General features: G+C 45.6%; 2 protein-coding genes across 4 annotated transcripts in view; one reads left to right on the top strand and one right to left on the bottom strand.

Moving 5' to 3' along the window:
- Positions 1–1,851: 1,851 nt before the first annotated feature.
- Positions 1,852–16,871, bottom strand: COA8 (cytochrome c oxidase assembly factor 8). 2 transcript variants are annotated; one of them, XM_066608121.1, is made up of 5 exons: positions 16,631–16,871; positions 6,756–6,953; positions 5,574–5,637; positions 3,954–4,044; positions 1,852–2,005 (listed from the first exon to the last, which is right to left on the bottom strand). In XM_066608121.1, exons 1-5 carry the CDS (start codon positions 16,718–16,720, stop codon positions 1,909–1,911), a joined length of 540 nt encoding a protein of 179 aa, XP_066464218.1. In that variant the 5' UTR covers positions 16,721–16,871; the 3' UTR covers positions 1,852–1,908. The 2 variants fall into 2 exon arrangements, with proteins under 2 accessions (XP_066464218.1, XP_066464217.1); XM_066608120.1 differs by lacking the exon at positions 1,852–2,005 and adding an exon at positions 3,555–3,717.
- BAG5 (BAG cochaperone 5) overlaps positions 16,811–18,134 on the top strand; it is a 21,941-nt gene continuing 20,617 nt past the window's right edge. The window contains exon 1 of one of the 2 annotated variants that reach the window (XM_066608118.1): positions 16,811–16,963. The gene's annotated coding sequence lies outside the window, so the exon portion shown is untranslated. Of the gene's footprint in view, positions 16,964–16,997; positions 17,023–18,134 lie in introns of those variants that run through there. The other variant, XM_066608119.1, reaches the window with a different exon arrangement.

Raw genomic sequence — 18,134 nt, 5'->3', positions numbered from 1 at the left:
TCCCTGTTTATTACTACAGAAGCTCTATACCTAACGACAAGAGAGTGGATTGCAGAAAAGCCAGTCTTGGAAGGGTTAAAGAGCATGCCCAGGAGATGCCACAGTTATATTTCGTTGTTTTTGACACGGTAGTATACTGTATGTTTCTCTAATACGCTGCCCTGCACAGCCCAGATCAGATACAAATACTCATTTCGGAGTCCACCGCATACTTTACCCATGGTTACAGTATTCTGTCAGCAAGTATACTCTATACAGTAGCATCCAGAATGAACCAGCCACTCACTGAATAGCTGCTTTGATTGCATGCATTGTGCTGCACACCAGCGCAGTGTTCTACACATGAGCAAGGTGACAGAGTGTAAAAGCTTCTCCGGTGTAGGCTACATGTACACGGATAGACAAGTTTTCCATCTGACTTTCGGACCCCATACGGAAATAGCACCCATTCATTTGAAAAGTAGTACACGTCAGCGTGTGGTGTTCCGCACATCAGACAGCACACTGACGAGATGTCCGTGTGCTGTCCCGATACACGCACACGAATGGATAAAAAGTTGCACTCGAATTTATTGGGTGCAACTTTTTATCAGTCCATGTGCACGTAGCAAAAGGCCTCCCTCACACAGGCGTTTGCAGAAACGCAGCGTTTTTCACTGCTGTGTTTACTGCAGATTCCGCCAGGTTTCAGCAGCACTGGCATGCGGTATGACTGCGTTTTCTGTACAGCTGAAAGCGCAGTCAAGGCTGCTGATAAAAGAAAAAAAAAATCAATACTCACCTAGCTGGTGAAGTCGCTGTCAGGACCTTGTGAAACTGGCCAATTGCTCTGATTGGCTAAGCGCTGCTGAGTGACAGCTAACTGAGCCAATCAGAGCCAGCAATGGATGCGTCCAATCACAACCATTTAATGAATGAAAGGCTCTGATTGGACGCATCCAGTGCTGGCTGTCATTGGCTGAGTGGGCTGTCAATCAGTGGCGCTCAGCCAATCAGAGCAATCTCTCGTTGGAATCAGGGATTTCAAATCTCCGTCACCAGAGAAAAAGTTCCCCTGCCGGCTGACAAGTCCCGAGAGAGAGACGCCGGGGACAGCGATATCACCTATAAGGAGAGTATAGATTTTTTTTTTACCAAGTTGTGCCGCGTTTTCGGCAGCGCTGAAACCGCTGCCCATTCTTTTCAATGGGCAACACAGGGCTGAAAACTGCCAAAAATAGAACATGCAACGCTGTGAAAGCAATGCTGCGTTTTCAGCCTTGTGTGAGCAGCCCGATTGAAATGAATGGGAGCATTGTACAGCGTTTAGCGCTGTGCTGAAAAAGCAGAGCTAAACGCTGTACAAAAACGCCTGTGTGAGAGAGGCCTTAATCGAGAAGTCCTGTGTTGGTGGGACGACTTATACCCCTCCCACCTGAGCAGCTGCTTCTCAAGCACAGAGCTAAGCTAGACTAGATATGAGTGAGGTGCGAAGACTGCTGTATTTGCCGCCTTGATCATTATGTACCACGCAGCCCCTCCCTCCACGCCCAGTTGCATTCCCTGCAACCACCATTATTATGCCCATGGGAGCTTACTGTATGGGTCCATACTGAACTTTTTGTACTTCTGATCTTGCACAGACGATTTTGTTTCTCATGGATTCAGTGAGAACTAATAAAAATAATTTAAAAAAAACAGAAAAAACTATGACAAGTACCATTGTCTGCATATTATGCAATTTTCTTTTAACCATGAAAGCATTCTTTCTAGTGGAAAATACAGTGCATCAAAAAACATGTAGTAATCTGCACCACTACATAAAAATACTCTTCAAACTAGCAAGATAATAACAACAGACAGATTTCAGAATTTTTGTACATTTTTTTATTTTTTAAATTAAAATCTTTTTTTTTTTTCCAATTTAGTCTATTTCCATCCAGTTTTCTTTAACTTCTTCAATGCTCTCTGTAAAGTGACTTGTCCCATAAGAAATGTGATCTTAAAATTCTTCTTGTACCATTCTCTGGAATAAACAGGGAAAATAAATACTAAACCATCTGTGTATTTTCTTACAATGCAGTACTGCCAGATATTAAATCCACCTGGTTTGAGAGTGTTCTATAAATTATGTAATAGCTGCCTCACTGCCAAGATTCCTCAAAACGGTAAGGTCTTCATTACAATTAAAATCCCTAGAAATATCCAGCATTTTTATAACAATCTAGACATATATTACCTATAGAAGGGTGGCAAAAAAATAACCTGTTATATTTGTGAACGTCATTGGTATTCACAGAACAGAAACAAACACATTAAGGTCTGATGGTGGGGCCGGGGCACAAGTCGTCAGGGCCCACGGCATGGCTATGCTACAACCACCTTCAGCTACGAGACAGTTCTTGGTAAGAAAAAGTTAAGATAATCTTAGTCTCCATTCTGTCTCAAGTGTTCTTTTCTCCTTTTTCTTAGTATAGCGTCTGTTAAATTTTCCACTGCCCCTTCTACCATCCATAATGATTACTAATTGTGCTTCTTCTTTAAAGGGATACTGTCATCAGGTTTAGGAAGTTTGACTCAGAGCCAAACTCCAAGTCACAGAGGCACAGAGGCGGCCTTGCCGGATGTTCCCCGCCCCCATGATACAGATTGACAGCTCTCTCCCTGCCACTTTGCATGCTGTGGGTGAGGAGAGGCTGGTGAAGCTCAGCTCCGGGTCAAAACTTCATGAACCAAGATATTAGTCCTATACTCTGCTACCTGTAAGGCCTCATATGTCCACGGGCAAAAGAAGAATTAAAATCCGCAGCGGATTTTAACTCTTCTCCTGCACGCGGATCCGCATCCCATAGGGATGCATTGACCACCCGCGGGTAGATAAATACCCGCGGATGGCCAATAAAAGCGATTTTAAAAAAAATGGAGCATGACAAAATCTGGACCATGCTCCATTTTTGTGCGGGTCTCCCGCGGGCTTCTATTGAAGCCTATGGAAGCCGTCCGAATCCGCGGGAGACCTAAAATCGGAATTTACTCACCCGCTCCGGTTCTTCCCTTCGCCGAGGCGCCATCTTCTCTCCGTCGCGGCCGGATCTTTTTTTATTCGGGCCGGCGCAGACGTCATCCTACGCATCCGCCGGGCCGAAGAAGATCCGTCCGCGACGCAGAGAAGATGACGCCGCGGCGAAGGGAAGAACCGGAGCGGGCGGGAGGTAAGTTTATTCTTATTTTCAGCCCTCATGTCCGCGGGGCAGGAGGGACCCGCTACGGATTCTCCATGGAGAATCCGGAGCGGGCCTGATTTTACCCGTGGACATGAGGCCTTAGGCCATGTAAATATCTGCGCTAGAAGCTTTGCTCGGAGCTTCTGCACATAAAATTCAGATGAAATAGTGCAGCATGCTGCATTATTTAATTCAGGAAAAGGCAGGATCACATCCCCAAAGCCATACAGATCCTACTATAGTCAATGGGATCAATTGACCTTGTCCAGCATATACCAAGATCTTCCATTGTTCAGTTCAGAGGACAAAGCTGAAATTAAAACAAGCAAGGCTTACTTTACACGGCAATGACAGTGGTCCCAATGGCTATTGCACCCATTCTTTCACACACGGGTGATAATCATTCAGGGAATGGAGACATAATGTGGCGGAGATGTCTTCCGCCCGCATGCCTCCCCTCACTGATTCAGTGTGAACAGGCAGTCGCTTAAAGATGAAAGACTGCCTCTTTAATCTGCACAAAAAGTCACTCACTAATCACATTGTTCTCAGAGAACTGAAAATGACTGGCAATTCCTGGGAGATTTCTCAATCAGTGCCCTTTCGGGTCTATTGCAGAAAATCGCTCATTTGAACGATTTTTTGGCTGATAGCTGTCCCTTGTAAAGCCACCCATATGAAACAGGGGCCTCTAAGTTACATTCTTGAGGAGGGAGTAGTCTGACACAGTTTAAGAAATAATAAAAATACCTGTTATATTGTGCATGTTTTGCATAGTTCTTGCTAAGGAAATCCTTATAAAAATCCGCCATCACTTCTGCATCTAATGTCCTTTTATGTCCTGTGAAGGACAAAGAAGATTTTTGGCAAGAACAATACATTTCCTGTATAGCATGCATTGATCAATATGATGAGACAGCAATGTGAGAATAAAGAGCAGAATTTATCGACCTTATGATCCACCTGGAGACAAACACATCAGTGTTACATGAATCAGCAATCTCCAAACTGTGGCTGTACAGCTATTGCAAAACTACAACTCCCAGCATGCTAGGAAGTGTAACTTTGCAATAGTGGTTTTGGAGCTACCGCTTGCAGAACTACCATGTGATGCTATTAGTGATCGAGCTTGTGTGGCACTGCATAAAGGGAATAAAAAAATATAAGCCTTCAGTATACTTCATGCTCCTTGCTTTGAAGGCGATTATAAGTGCAGTCCCACTCGTTAAATTAGTGACATTATAGTAGAGTATAGGAAAGACTACTTATTAGGGTGGCTTTACATGGACTGATTGTCTCCCAAGTAAATGCTCAAAAGAGCGATTATGGGTGACAGGGCAAGTAAGCGAGAATTGCCTACTTATTGGAGTCACTTAGTTTTTAGCTCACCTAAAAACCAAACAACTATTGGTCCATGCAAACAGGCAGTCGATCCTCTATGAACAACTGCCTGTTTACTCTGAATGGGGACGGGGCAACCTTAAGAGATTGCCAGAATGCACCGCCTCCATTCAGTGAGCGATTTTTGCTCCCATGTGAAAGCAGAGGAGAGAAAATCATTGTGACAGCTGACAAATGTTCAAGTACCCAACAGTCATCCAATGTAAAGCCACCCTTTGTTCCCTCATTACTATAATCCATGTACATATACCCTATTAGAGCACACAGCTGGCTGGATGTTCCTCTGTGATCATAGCTGATCCCTGGGCTAACTTCAGTGGATTTACTAATGAGACAACCACTTTAAAATAAAAAAAAGCATGGGAAGCAATCAATCCATCTCATTTTCCCCTAAAGGCCCTTGTACACGTTACAATTATCGCTTCAACAACCCTTATGACTGAATGAACTGCCCACATTTTTAAAATAAAATACGTGTGCAGATTAATGGCTTTAATCATCCGCATTTTCCTCCACAAGTTGTTTCCTCAGCAGGGCGTGTGTTTATGCAATGGTTATCGCATAAACACTTCGCCTAGCTGAGCAAACATCTGGCCAGCAGATTCCATTGTTCTCCTCCTGGCAGAGTAAATACTGTAGTAATTTAATATGCAAAGCAAACAAAGCCATCACTAAGCCACTGGAAAACTGAATGAACTGTGGTCAATTGAAACAAATTTCCAGTGGCCAAACGATGGTCTTTATGCTGGCTTAAAAACCTTGGCTAACAACAAGTGGACAAATAGTGCACGACAGCCCACGTTTACATGTAATGATTATCAATCACTTTCGGCTGTTTGAACGAATTTTGAGAAGTAATTGTTGCGTGTAAAAGGGCCTTAAGGCAGAATAATAAAATTGTTAGTTACATCAATTAAATTCTATTGTTCACAAGGATAAAGGAACCTATATACTTCCAGGAAGTCTCACCTTCTTCATCTCTCTGCCCCAAACCCAAGGCATGAAATTTTGAGATGATAAATTCTTCTTTGTCCTAAAAATACATAAATGCATTAAAAATTGTGGATGGGATTAGAGTCTGCAGTCTAGTCCGGGCAGATTACAGTCTGCAGTATAGTCTGCACACTCCTTGAGTAGGATGAACTTTGCTATAGATTATGCCCAGATTAGTGAGACTAAGCTAAGACATTGTGAAGGATGTGAACAAATCTCAAGGAGTGCATCAGTAAGTAATACTGCATCTCTGTCTATGGAAGTCTTGGCAAACCACATGATTTAAATGCGCTCTATAGGTTTTATCAAATAAAGGTAAAGAAGTAGGTTAGTGGCTGGACAATCGTTCAACGAACGATCATCATCTTACAACACGGTCACACAGATTTATTAGGCCATTTTGGCCATTACATTTATTCAACTAGCTATGCAACCTTAATGACACCAGGTGCAGGACAAATTATCTTTCTAGAAACATTTCACAAGAAGCTCATTCATGGACGATAGATCTTTCATTCTAACAAGAGATCTTTTGTTCGACTATTGAATGAAAATTTCAAATGTAGTCAGCTTCCTTTGAGATGATGATGATGACTGTGTTGGTTAGCTAAAATGGTTGTTGGTGAGTTTCACCCAATGAATGATCATTTTGGTTGAAATTGCCCATTTTCAGCCATATTAGTCTAATGTGTATGGAACCTTTAGAATATGTCATACTGATTAATTCTAGAATGCCACCAATTTCTAGAATGAAGGGGCTGCAGTCTCTTAGGCATTTCTTTTCTACATAGCGCAACCTCCAATCAGCCACTATACAGAAGACTGCAATTCAGCTACATTTTCATGAATGGGGATGAGTTGCAGTACCTACATAATGCTAGACTGACAGTGGCGCTGTTCAGAGAAAAACTTTGAATGCGCCAATATGCTTCAATAGCACTACTATCCTTTCCATAGGGATTCCTAACAGACAGACCTCAGTAAGTTATGGCATATCCTAGTGATATGCCATAACTTAAACTGGTTAAAAAAAAACATTTAACTAAAGTGAGATATAGACCGTTATTGCTCTAAGAAGGGGAGGATATAAAAGGGACAATGAAAAGTGGCTTTGGCAGCAAGGGGTCAATAGGGCTGTTTCACAAAGAGGGTTTTTACCTTAATGAAAGTCAGATTCTGTTTTGCCCAAAACTTTTGATTCCAGTCTTGTGTTTCCTGACGCAATTCCCTGAGTTTTCTTTCCAAAGGAGACTCATCTACTGGAATAAAATATTTGATTGGGCGAAGATTGGAACATCTATCAGGAGGACCAACCCAGTCATATTTAGAGTCTACAGGTGGGCAGAAGCTGACAACCTACAAAGAGAAAACAAACTATTTGGAGATACAAATACAACTCATTTTAAGCCAACAGATGACTGTTTATTAAAAGTACAAAACGTTTAGATTTTACATTGCCTATAAAACTGTTAAGAATTTTCCGTTTCCCTTACTAGTAAAGATCTTTTTCCTATGGCTCTTTGGTAATCTACAATGAGACTGATCAAGTCCATTTGTTGTTGAAAGAATTGCATTTTACAGTGTAAAGTTTCTCATAAACGTCTATAGCAACACTGCCACCTGCTGGGGAAGGAATGTTATAACAAACGGAAAAGCCATGTGTAAAATATTTCACCAACTCCACCAAACATGTACTTTGAATACAATTCTTGCGAGGACTTCTGTGACACTGCAAAAAGCAGACAGGTCCCACTCGGTCCAGCCAGGCATTACATTAGCATCTATTCTAGCAGCTTTCCAGTGATAGTGGAGTTACATTCAGTGTCAATGTTTGCTGCGGGCTACAGAAACCAATCTGAAACATTAAAAGGCCATCCAAGGTTATTTTTACTTTATTTTATAATATTTCATACCTATACTACGGACACTATACTCAGCGGTTCATGTCCTGGGGGCTTTGTTCACAGTACTGCGACGGTGACGATGACCACTGAAGCCAATCACTGGCCCTAGTGGTCTTGTGCCCTATATACCACCACTGAACATTTAGGCCACCTGCCCATGGCCAAGTTGGATCCCACAGAGGAATCTGACCCTTTGCCTGGCCGGCAACCCTATCCGAAGTCATCATAATCTGTGCTGCGGATGAGCCGGCCGGCACATATGTGCAGTACTGATTATGCCGCGCCGTTGCTAAGTAATGACGTGGATCCCGTGACCTTTCCACAATGATAATTGTCGAATGGTCACGAGGCGGACGGCTCCATTGACATCGATGGAAGCCGTCTGCATGGAAGCCAAACAGTATCGCAGCTTGCTGCGATTTCTTCTTCGCGAGCTGAAAATCGCAATTCATTTTCGCTTGTGTAGAGGAAATAGAGTTTGGCCAGAGCGTGCTTTGGGTGGTATTTGATGCGGAATCCGGAGGTGGATGCCAGTTTCCGATTCCGCAATGCAAATCCGCCCGTGTTCCAGTGGCCCTAACAGGAACCTGTCACACCCTATAAACACCATGAAATTGAGCCCTGTTATGGGAGTAGGGAGAAGTTTGTTCATGTCCTAAATCAGCATGGCTTAGTGACTCACTGTTGGCAAAGGAGTAATTAGGTTTTAATGCAAACTAATTAGCAGGAGTGAGTGGAGCTACCTAATCACTGGCTTTAGTATTACCGTTCTGGGACCTGTTAAGGCTGATTTAGACACAACAATTCTCGCTCAAAAAAACCCCAAAAACGTTCAAAGCCGTCGTTTGAGCAATAATCGTTGTGTGTAACTGCACTGATATCGTGCAGTTTTCGTTAACGCTGATCATTGTCTTTCAGCATGCTAAAAGAGAACGATCAGCCTTATCAGGAGTTCACAGTGGGATACAGCTGATCCTATTGTTTCAGCTATATCCCATGAACACAGCCGGGGGTATGAAGAACACAGCAGTCCAGCTGTGTTCTGCATATTCTGCACAAAGCGCACAGGTGTATACCAGCTGAGTGCTCTGTGAACAGCCAGGGTATAGAGAACACAGCGCTGCAGCTGTGTTCTGCATACCCAGCTCGGATAGCTCAGAGAAAAGTACAGCTGGATGCAAAAGACAAGCGGCCCCAATTGTCTTCTGCATACCCTGCTTGGAGCGCAAAGTGATCGCTCAACGTTTGAGCGATCACGGTGCCCTGTAAACGCACAACACGAATATCGCTCAAAAGTCACTCAAAATATATCTTTTGAGCGATAATCGTTGTCTAAGCCAGGTTTTAGGAATGCCGCATGGGGAGACTGCAGTAAAATGTGACACTTCATAATTTTGAACGCTGCTGGAGTTTATAAAGGCTTTTATGAAGTAGGAATATCAAGAATGAGGATCATTCAGAGACCTTCTGCTTCCTGTGGTTTGGCATGACTGATTCTGTCTTACTGAGCATTAGTATAGGGTTGTCCGGTTGGGGCCTTGACAAGCTGGATGTGTCCACGGGATAATATCGGGGGATGTTGATACTGTGCCGTATTAGCCACAAAATCCACATCTAATAGTGCTGACAATGCAACTAAATTTGGGGTGGATTTGCTTTGACATTGCCCAGGAACGGGGTCCTCACTCAAATCTACCGCAAACAATTGATATGCTGCGGATTTAGTGGGGCTACTATGGAAAGTGCAGCCTCGCTGTCCACGAGTGGAGAATCAGATATACTCCGCGCTGATCCGGTCAGCTCTACCCTTCAACGGCTCCCGTGTCGGAGATCTGCCGCGGGACATCGCTACGCCCGTGGACAGGAGCTATAAATCCGCAGCAGAATCACGCTTGTGTGCACTGCGCTATTAGGTTCAATAGAACCCAAGAGCAGCGTTTTTCCGCTGCAGATTTACGCTGCGTGAACCACGGCAGAAATCCGGCTGTGGGCATTAGCCCTCAGGTTCAATAGAAACTAATAGCTGCAGGATAACGCCGCGGATTCTGTGGGCATTATAAGACCCCCTGTCCATGGGACCAGGGGGGGAGAACTGAGAGGTCTCCGCTGTGAGCCTATCTGATAGATAGGCTCACCTCGGAGAATCGCGGCAAGTCATAGCATGACGCGATGTGAATCCCATGAGCGGAGAATCATTGATTCTTTACTCGTGGACAGTGGGCTGTGCTTTGCATAGTTAAGTCAATGGAAAGCGGTCACTGCGTTACCCGCGGTCGGATCATCGCCGCAGATAACACGGTGACATATCGCCCGTGGACAGGAGCTTCTTAAGGGCTAATGCCCTTCACGGCACTAAATCCGCCGCGGAAAAACGCTGCTATTGGGTCCTATTGAACCTAATAGCTCAGTGCCCACAAGTGTGATTATGCCGCGGATTTAGGGCTCCTGCCCACGGCCGTAGCGATATCCCGCGGCAGATCGCTGCCGCGGGGAACAGGGGACGGGCTGACGGCTCTTCGCACTGAGCCTATCTGACAGATAGGCTCACCATGGAGAATCGCAGCATGCTACAATTTAAATCCTGGACAGTGGGGCTGCGCTTTCCATAGTAGTCTATGGAAAGCGTTCACTGCATTCCCCTGTATCTGGCGTCCTGTTGCCATGACAACACAGCGACACAGAGGGAGCTTTAATAAGATAAAAAATCTGAACCAAAATAACAGGTAAATCATGGATATGACGATATGTACTGATATAGGGGTCCACCGGCAGCTCCAAACACCGGTTCCCAGCGGTATGTAGAAGGGTTCTAGAGCAGCACTAGACTCCACTGCAGATTTCGTCCACTGTGTGTGAATGAGGTCTGTTCATTACTGTAAGTTTATTGTGGAATTTCAGTCGCTCAGCCTATCATAGCCATCGCTGTGGTGGGAAGGGATCTTTGAACTGGTTGAGCCGCGGCCATCGCTCACCTCCACTCAGCCAATTCAAAATAAGACATCCTCTGAAAATAAGCCCATGCGCATATTTCGGGGCTAAAATAAATATAAATCACTGTCTTATTTTTTGGGAAACATGGTAGGACCTCTGGCGCGCTAACTTTTTTGTGTCTTGTGTAAAAGTACTGTAAATCTGCCCTACATTCTTAAAATGCGCCAGTTTATTAGTGACTCTGCTGGATGATAAATCTGATGCATCTTTAGACTAAGCATATGCCACCTATTAGTTGACTTAGTTTAAATCAGTTTTAGCACCAAACTTTAGGCTCATTTTATGGCATCCGAGGTTACATTTAGGCCATCACCCTTGCCTGCTATTTTAGCGAATGAGGAGAAAAAAAAAAAGGCTGAAAGTGTTGTTATGGGAATAAATCATATTCCAGAAGATTTCACTGGTTTGCTCCAGATTGGTTATAATGAGAAGCTTCATGCATGAATATATGTATTTGGACTCAGGGGTATTCCCCTTGAGCCCCCATACCCTTCTGCTTTATTGTAAGGAAGTACAATACAGTTATACTGAATATGACGCACCAGTTACTTGCATGCCCCTCCCAACATCACTCATGATTGGCCTAGTATGTAACGACGCTGATGATTAACATATGTTTACGCCCCAGGTGTATGTTGCTATGTGAACATGTAATTTCTGAAAACGCAACTAGAATAGACTATCAATATTTCTGCCTGGACTAAGGAATCCAAGGGATTAAATAAGAAGTAGCCCCCCTCTTATGAGCAGAGAGCATCGCAGGTGTTTCTCATGAGAAGCACATCTCAGGACCTTGTAGAACTTGTGTAGGGGTGTATTTTAGGACACCAGCATAAGGCCTCATGTCCACGGGGAAAATCAGATCCGCTACGGATTCTACATGTAGAATCCGTAGCGGGTCCCTCCTGCCCCGCGGACATGAGGGCTGAAAATACGAATAAATGAGAATAAACTTACCTCCGATCCGCTCCGTTTCTTCTCTTCGCTGCAGCGTGATCTTCTCTCGTCGCGGCCGGATCTTCTTTCTTCGGCTCGGCGGATGTGCATGATGACGTCGGTGACGTGCCCCGCGCATGCGCCGGGCCGAAGCAAAATGATCCGGCCGCGACGGAGAGAAGATGGCACGGCGCCGAAGAGAAGAACCGGAGCGTGTGAGTAAAATCAGATTTTTGTCTCCCGCGGATCCGGACGGCTTCCATAGGCTTCAATAGAAGCCCGCGGGAGCCGTCCCCGCGGGAGACCCGCATGAAAATGGAGCATGGTCCAGATTTTTTCATGCTCCATTTTTTTTTAAATCACTTTTATTGACGATCCGCGGGTATTTATCTACCCGCGGGTGGTCAATGCATCCCTATGGGGTGCGGATCCGCGCGCGGGAGAAGAGTTAAAATCCGCTGCGGATTTTAATTCTTATTTTCCCCGTGGACATGAGGCCTAAGGCTATTTTCACGCCGAGCCGATATACGGTGTCCTTGTCTGTAAGGGGGGGGGCAGGATGGAAGAGCCAGAAGGAGGAACTGAGCTCCCGTCCCTTGCCACTATTTGCAATGGGAGGGGCGGAGCTAAGCACAAGTACTTAGCTCCGCCCCCGACTCGCCCCCTCCAATTGCAAATAGTGGTGAGGGGCGGGAGCTCAGTTCCTGCTCCTGGCTCTTCCATCCTCCTTTCCCTGCAGACAAGGACACCGTATATCGGCTCGGCGTGAAAACCGAGCCGATATACGGTCATCTAAATAAGCCCTAAGAATGAACCAGTTAACCATTTTGCTGCTAGCTATTTTCTATGAAGGTGGATATATGAAATATATATATATATATATATATATACACATACACACACACAAATTTGCATAGGCTGCTTTAAGAAACACATTTAAATTATTATTACTACAACAGTGTCTAGAGGTACTTTTACTTTGCTGATAGCATTGTAGCTGAGTAGCTACATAACCCTTTAAAATCCACTGTCTGACGTCTAAAGACATTCTGATCGAAAGCTGTACAGCTCCGATGTCAGAAGACGTCCGGCAGGGTATTCTTACTGTAGATTACTGGCCGCTCTGTTGTCAGGGGTCTCTTCAGCATGTCACATACCGCATTACTGGCTCTAGCCAGCAGATGGCGCCATTACATAATAGCAGAAAGAGAAAGCCCCCTAGGAAACCCTGAATCCGAAATTGGATTTCAAAGGGTTAAATACCAATTAATTTTTAAGCCAAATGATCGCTCAAAGCTGTCACTCAAACTGTCAATGGAGCGATTATCGGCCCGTGTAATGAATAAATGGCTGTGATTGGGCGCATCCAGTGCTGGCTATGATTGGCTCAGTGGGCTGTCAATCAGCGGCGCTCAGCCAATCAGAGCAATCTCTCATTGGAGGCGGATTTTAAATCCCCGTCACCAGAGAAATAGTTCCCCTGCTGGCTGACAATTCCCGGGAGCACTGCCGATGGTCAGCGGTATCTCCTGCAAGGGGAGTATTGATTTTTTTTTACTCAGGCAGTGTAGCTGGGGCGTTTAGCGCTGCCAAAAGAGCGGTACCTAGTTGTGCTGCATTTTTGGCAGCGCTGAAACCGCTGCCCATTCATTTCAATGGGCAACAGAGGGCTGAAACCGGCCAAAAATAGGACATGTAACGCTGTCAAAGTGCAGCGTTGAAGATACTGCGTTTTCAGCCTTGTATGAAATGAATGGGAGCGTTGTACAGTGTTTAGCGCAGCGCTGAAAAAGCAGCACTAAACGCTGTACAAAACCACCTGTGTGAGGGAGGCCTTAGGGTATATGATGGCATCCACCTGGAATTATCCACATGGATTCTAATCGCGGCAGAAACCTGCAGCTATTCTGCCACCGTTTTGCCATGGATCCACATGCAGATGTAGCCAGGTCAGCGGGCAAAATCCACGTGCAGAAATTCAACACGTTTCCACATGAAGAAGTGACAGGTGAGTTCTTGCTGCTGATCTGCCCTGCAGCGCATCAGGATTCGGCCCAGGGGTTCTCCCCACTGACAGGGCGACATCCACGGCAGAATAACTCTAGATTGCTGCCATGGTTTTACAGATTGACTCCGCACAGACAATGGCGCTGTGTGACATAACCTTACACCATAATACTTGGCAGACTGCAGGGTCGGCCCAGGCAGGTTTCATCGCAGCACAGGAAAACACCCACAAAATAACCAGAGGGGCCTTTTATACTGAACAATGCAGATTCTTGCTGGATTGGGCAAAACTGGGCGAAAATCGTTCAGTATAAACGCCGCCAGCGTCTGTACGATATTGTGTCCGCTTGTCATTCAGTTTCTGCCAACGTAAATACCAAACAACGATCGGTCATGTATGAAGGACTGCCTGTATACTGTGGATGGAGGTAGGTGGCCATAAGTGATCTCCGGACCGCTCTGCCCCATTCACTGAGTGAGGCTGCTGCTGTATCTGTATCATTTTATCCTCATATGAAATAAATTGGACATCTTATCTTGATGTCTTCTTTATAGTATAAATCATTCTCTGTAACACAAAATTCACTTCCCCTTTAAAAGTGCTCGATTGCTTTATCAGTACCTTTATGGCATCACTTTTAGATGTTATTTTATTCATATTAGGTCTGAATAGAGCTGATAACTATTAATGTGCCAGGCAAAAAACAGAGTCTATAACTACTAATATGCTAGGCAAAAAACTTTTCCTTTTAATTAATCTACATATATCCTACATAAGCTATATATCCATGGTGCAGAATGTATTTGAAAGAACAGCCCGTTCGTATCGCGAGCTGCCACTATTACCCGATGTCCGCTTATTCAACATATTTATGAAGAGGATGATCGGCTTGTCCACAGTGAAACACCGCCCACACATTAACATAACTATGACGTACCCTTTATCTATTTACCAAAGGAAAAATACTCTCACGGAGAAAGAGATAAAACAACGGGTCTCCGCCCCTCTGCAAGCACATGATCTGACGCTCTGACGTCATCGCGTCCTGGGCGCATGCGCAGAGTCACTACTCTACGTCCGTGTTATGGACATGATACTCGTATTACTAACGGACGATCGCCGGCATTGCACCACGATCAAGAAGCACTATTGATAGGAAATTAACATAAGGATTAAGCACTCTACCTGGCTACAGGTTTATAAACCTAGAAATGTGTTTTTTTAGCTCAATTAAGAATGATTGACAGATCTCCTCCTCCCAGCAGCTCTCATAGGTGCATTCACCAAATCCCTCCCATAGGGAGGGTTTCTTCCAGGTATATACTGCGCTGACCTGGCACTAGCAAACTATTCACCTGTGGCTCACCATCAGGGCCACAGGCTTTATCTGTTTATTATTTTATCCTATGTTTGGCACACTAGGTAGCCTTATCTTGGGGACCTAGCGTTTGAGCAGAAAAATTTGTTGAAGCCTAATCTTGGCTGTCTGCTTGAATATTACATTGGTTGTCTGATACGCAATTTCTGATAGGAGACTAGAAGCTCTATATTTGTGCTGCTGATATTGCAACACTTTATAGGAGTATAGGTATACAGCTTTGAATATAAGATCCTTTATAGCTGACCTATCTGAACATGCATCTGACGTTTCATTAATTTCAGTGCATAAGACTAAAAGTTCTACAATAGTGCTGCCAATACTGCAACACTTGTAGGAGGATAGGTATACAGCGTGAAATACAGGATCCTCTTAGTTTACCTATCTGAACATGCACCTGACTTGTGACTAATGCCAGTGCACGAGGTCTACACTATATCTGGTCTGCATCCGAGTCCTCCTTCCTTTTTCACCAACGTAGCCACTATACCATCATACCCAGTTGGCTTTTTTTCTAACGGCATCTGGTATATATATATATACCTTTTGGTGATATTTTCGCAGACAACCCACCCTCCTGCCAATTGAACCTTATTGATTATACATCCTAAAAGAGGAAGATAGCTTAGTCAATTAAATGATTGATGCTATCAATCCCACTAAAGATTTTTTGGTCAAATATACATTTGTGGCTCCTGATGAACCGCTCTAAAGCGAGCGGAGAAACGCGTTGAGCCGTAGTTCTGTGTGACTTCACCAGTCATTCAGAGCCGTAGTTCTCTGTGACCTTTACACACGACTGTTATCAGTCATTTGGTGCAGGAACTCTGTAGTTGCACTAAAGTCATCCACCTGTATTGACCATGCTATTGTGACCATTATCTATATTGGAGATATTGGATGCTTAACTAAAATTTGCACCTAAACACATCTCCTCCTCTTTTCGTGTGTTAATGTATGTTAGTACTGTTAGTCAGCCCGTATATGTTTTTAAGAGTTTCTAATAAACTATATCCTTTTAGTCTATACCTGTGAAGGGCCCCATTCACTGAGCGCTCGTCACTGCTGTGTACCGCATAGGAGTGGTTATAGCGGGGACAGCAGTCCTCTTCCATCTATAAGGACCCCCACAGCAGCTCCTGCAGCAGTCAATGGTGGGATCACCAGCTGCAGCGATCACATGACTAATGGACGGCACATGACCGCAGCACGATCCCTGCGATGCGCCATTTAATGGGCGAGCACTGCTTATTTATCTCAGCCTATTTCATATATATTTCCATGGACACCCCTTTAGGCCGGATTCACATGAGCGCACCAGGATTTGCGCCGTGATTTTGCACATCAAGTAGTCAATATTTATGTGTGCGACTGTGTTTTACTGTACGTTTAGAATGTGCAAATTGTGCGCAGTTGGGTGTGCAAAAGCCCCCCAGCCGCGGTGCGGTACACTGACATCACTAATCAGTTTCATAGGTTCTATTTTCTTGCGCAAATGCCTAGGAATATAGAACATACTGCGTATTTTCTTGCAAAGCGGAATTGCAGGCTGGCTTCTTATGGAGGGCAGTGATCACCTGTATACACAAAATCACGTGACCCATCAGTAAAATAACCAAACTCCAAATAGTTGTGCCTTTTCTGCTGCCCTACAGCCCGCTGGACGCCATTCTTGGCGACCTTCTGCAGCCCCAGCACCCCTTGCAGAGCCCCCGTGGCTGCTGCAGCCGGGCACATGACTGTGGGCTGCAAAGCATGCTGGGAGTCCGCGCAATATTACCCACTATGACTAGCGCAGGCAAACTAATAGCGTCACCTTGGCAGTGCCCGAATGTCCAAAGCGGGAGAAGAGGAGCTGTACAGAGTGAGGGCGGAGACCGGTCACTCGAGAGCAAGCCGCCGCCATTGACCTCTTCAAAAATGGCGGCGGCGGTTGTCCGTTACGGAGTTTTACGGCAAGACGTCACTTCCGCTGTCGCTATAGCAACGTGGGAGTGTTAGACGGCTCCTTCCAGTGAGACGGGTGGGCCATGGTGACCCGTCACTGACCTGGGGCCCACTGTGTGGGATCTCCGGGAGCCCTAAGAGGGGCGTGGCTGGGTGTGCAGCTTGGAAGAGGTGCGGCCCCTCCCCTAGCCTGGGGTGACAGGTTAGTGGCTGCCATGTTGGGAGGACTGAGGAGGCCGGACATGTAATCCCTGGTGTGAGGTAACCTCCCACAGCGCCTGGGCAGGGACGATGTGTGTCCCCTGTGTGCTGCCAGGAAACATGGTGGTCTGCTGGGGGCACATGTAGTACTGGGGCTCTGCTAAAGGATATACTGGACAGCATGCCCCTCTAGTGCCCCCTGTGGTAAGATGAGAAGAGCAGCAGTACTTGGGTGATCCCTGCTGCAGCGCCCCACTGTGGTCACGGTGTGTGTTACCGATAGTCTAGTCACCTTCCCAAACTCCTGGCATCATGGGGCGCTGATGCCAGGCGTGCGAGCGGTCACGCTGCAGCGTCACATGACTTCTGGTGACATCATCTGTCATGACAAATGCCATGGCTACAGCGCTGGTCTGTGGTGGCAGGGAACAGGTGGGTGCTAACACTTCTTATTTTACCACAGGGGCACTACAGAGGGCATGCTGTACAGTAACCGGTCTACCCTGTTTGGGGTGGTTTCATGTCTGCGCTGAAAGATTTCTCCATAGATCCGGCTCAAAATACCAGTCCTTCTCTTTTCGTCTAAAAGCCACAGAGCGGTCGGCCCCCATTATAGTCAGCGGGGTCTGCTCGGTGCTGGGCGGGTCCTTCCTCAGACGGAGCCGTTCGGCTGCGAGGATTCACTTATCCTGCTCACCGCATGAAAGCAGAACCATGAGCGCAGATGTGACGCCACCCTGAGGCCGGGCGCACACCGCAATGTATGCGCATTATACGTGGGGTTGGAGACCCTGAAAGTACATTGGTTTTCATTCCTCCATTCACACTTGGGTATATACATTACATATTATACACGTAGAAAGAAGGCGCGTTCTATTTTACAGCATATTATGCGTCATAAAGCCATACCGCTCTCTATGCGTAGGTGCAATGTGGCTTACAGACAATAGAAGGAAAGCGAAAAGAAGCCGCCAGAAAGCCAGTGAGCGACCGCGTGCGTGAGATACGTAGGCATACGCCATCACAGAAGAGGTGGTGCGCAGCTCCATGTGCCAGTAAGACGCAGCGTTTTACCCTACGGTCCTGTTTCATTGTTTCATCCCATTGCTTCTAGTCTTTCCTTGTACAAATGAGAATAGGGCTGATCCCTCTGCACTGTGACAGCCCTGCAG

Source organism: Eleutherodactylus coqui, chromosome 6 (assembly GCF_035609145.1).
Source record: "Eleutherodactylus coqui strain aEleCoq1 chromosome 6, aEleCoq1.hap1, whole genome shotgun sequence".
Classification (NCBI taxonomy): domain Eukaryota; kingdom Metazoa; phylum Chordata; class Amphibia; order Anura; family Eleutherodactylidae; genus Eleutherodactylus; species Eleutherodactylus coqui.
This window is presented reverse-complemented; position numbering and strand designations above follow the sequence as displayed.

Excerpts from the sequence above, each read along its gene's own strand:
- COA8 (XM_066608120.1), bottom strand. The coding sequence starts at position 16,720 with ATGGCGGCGGCTTGCTCTCGAGTGACCGGTCTCCGCCCTCACTCTGTA. Across the intron at positions 6,954-16,630 it reads GACATTCGGGCACTGCCAAG|GTTGTCAGCTTCTGCCCACC; the intron begins GTGACGCTATTA and ends TTCTCTTTGTAG. Across the intron at positions 5,638-6,755 it reads AGAATCTGACTTTCATTAAG|GACAAAGAAGAATTTATCAT; the intron begins GTAAAAACCCTC and ends ATGTATTTTTAG.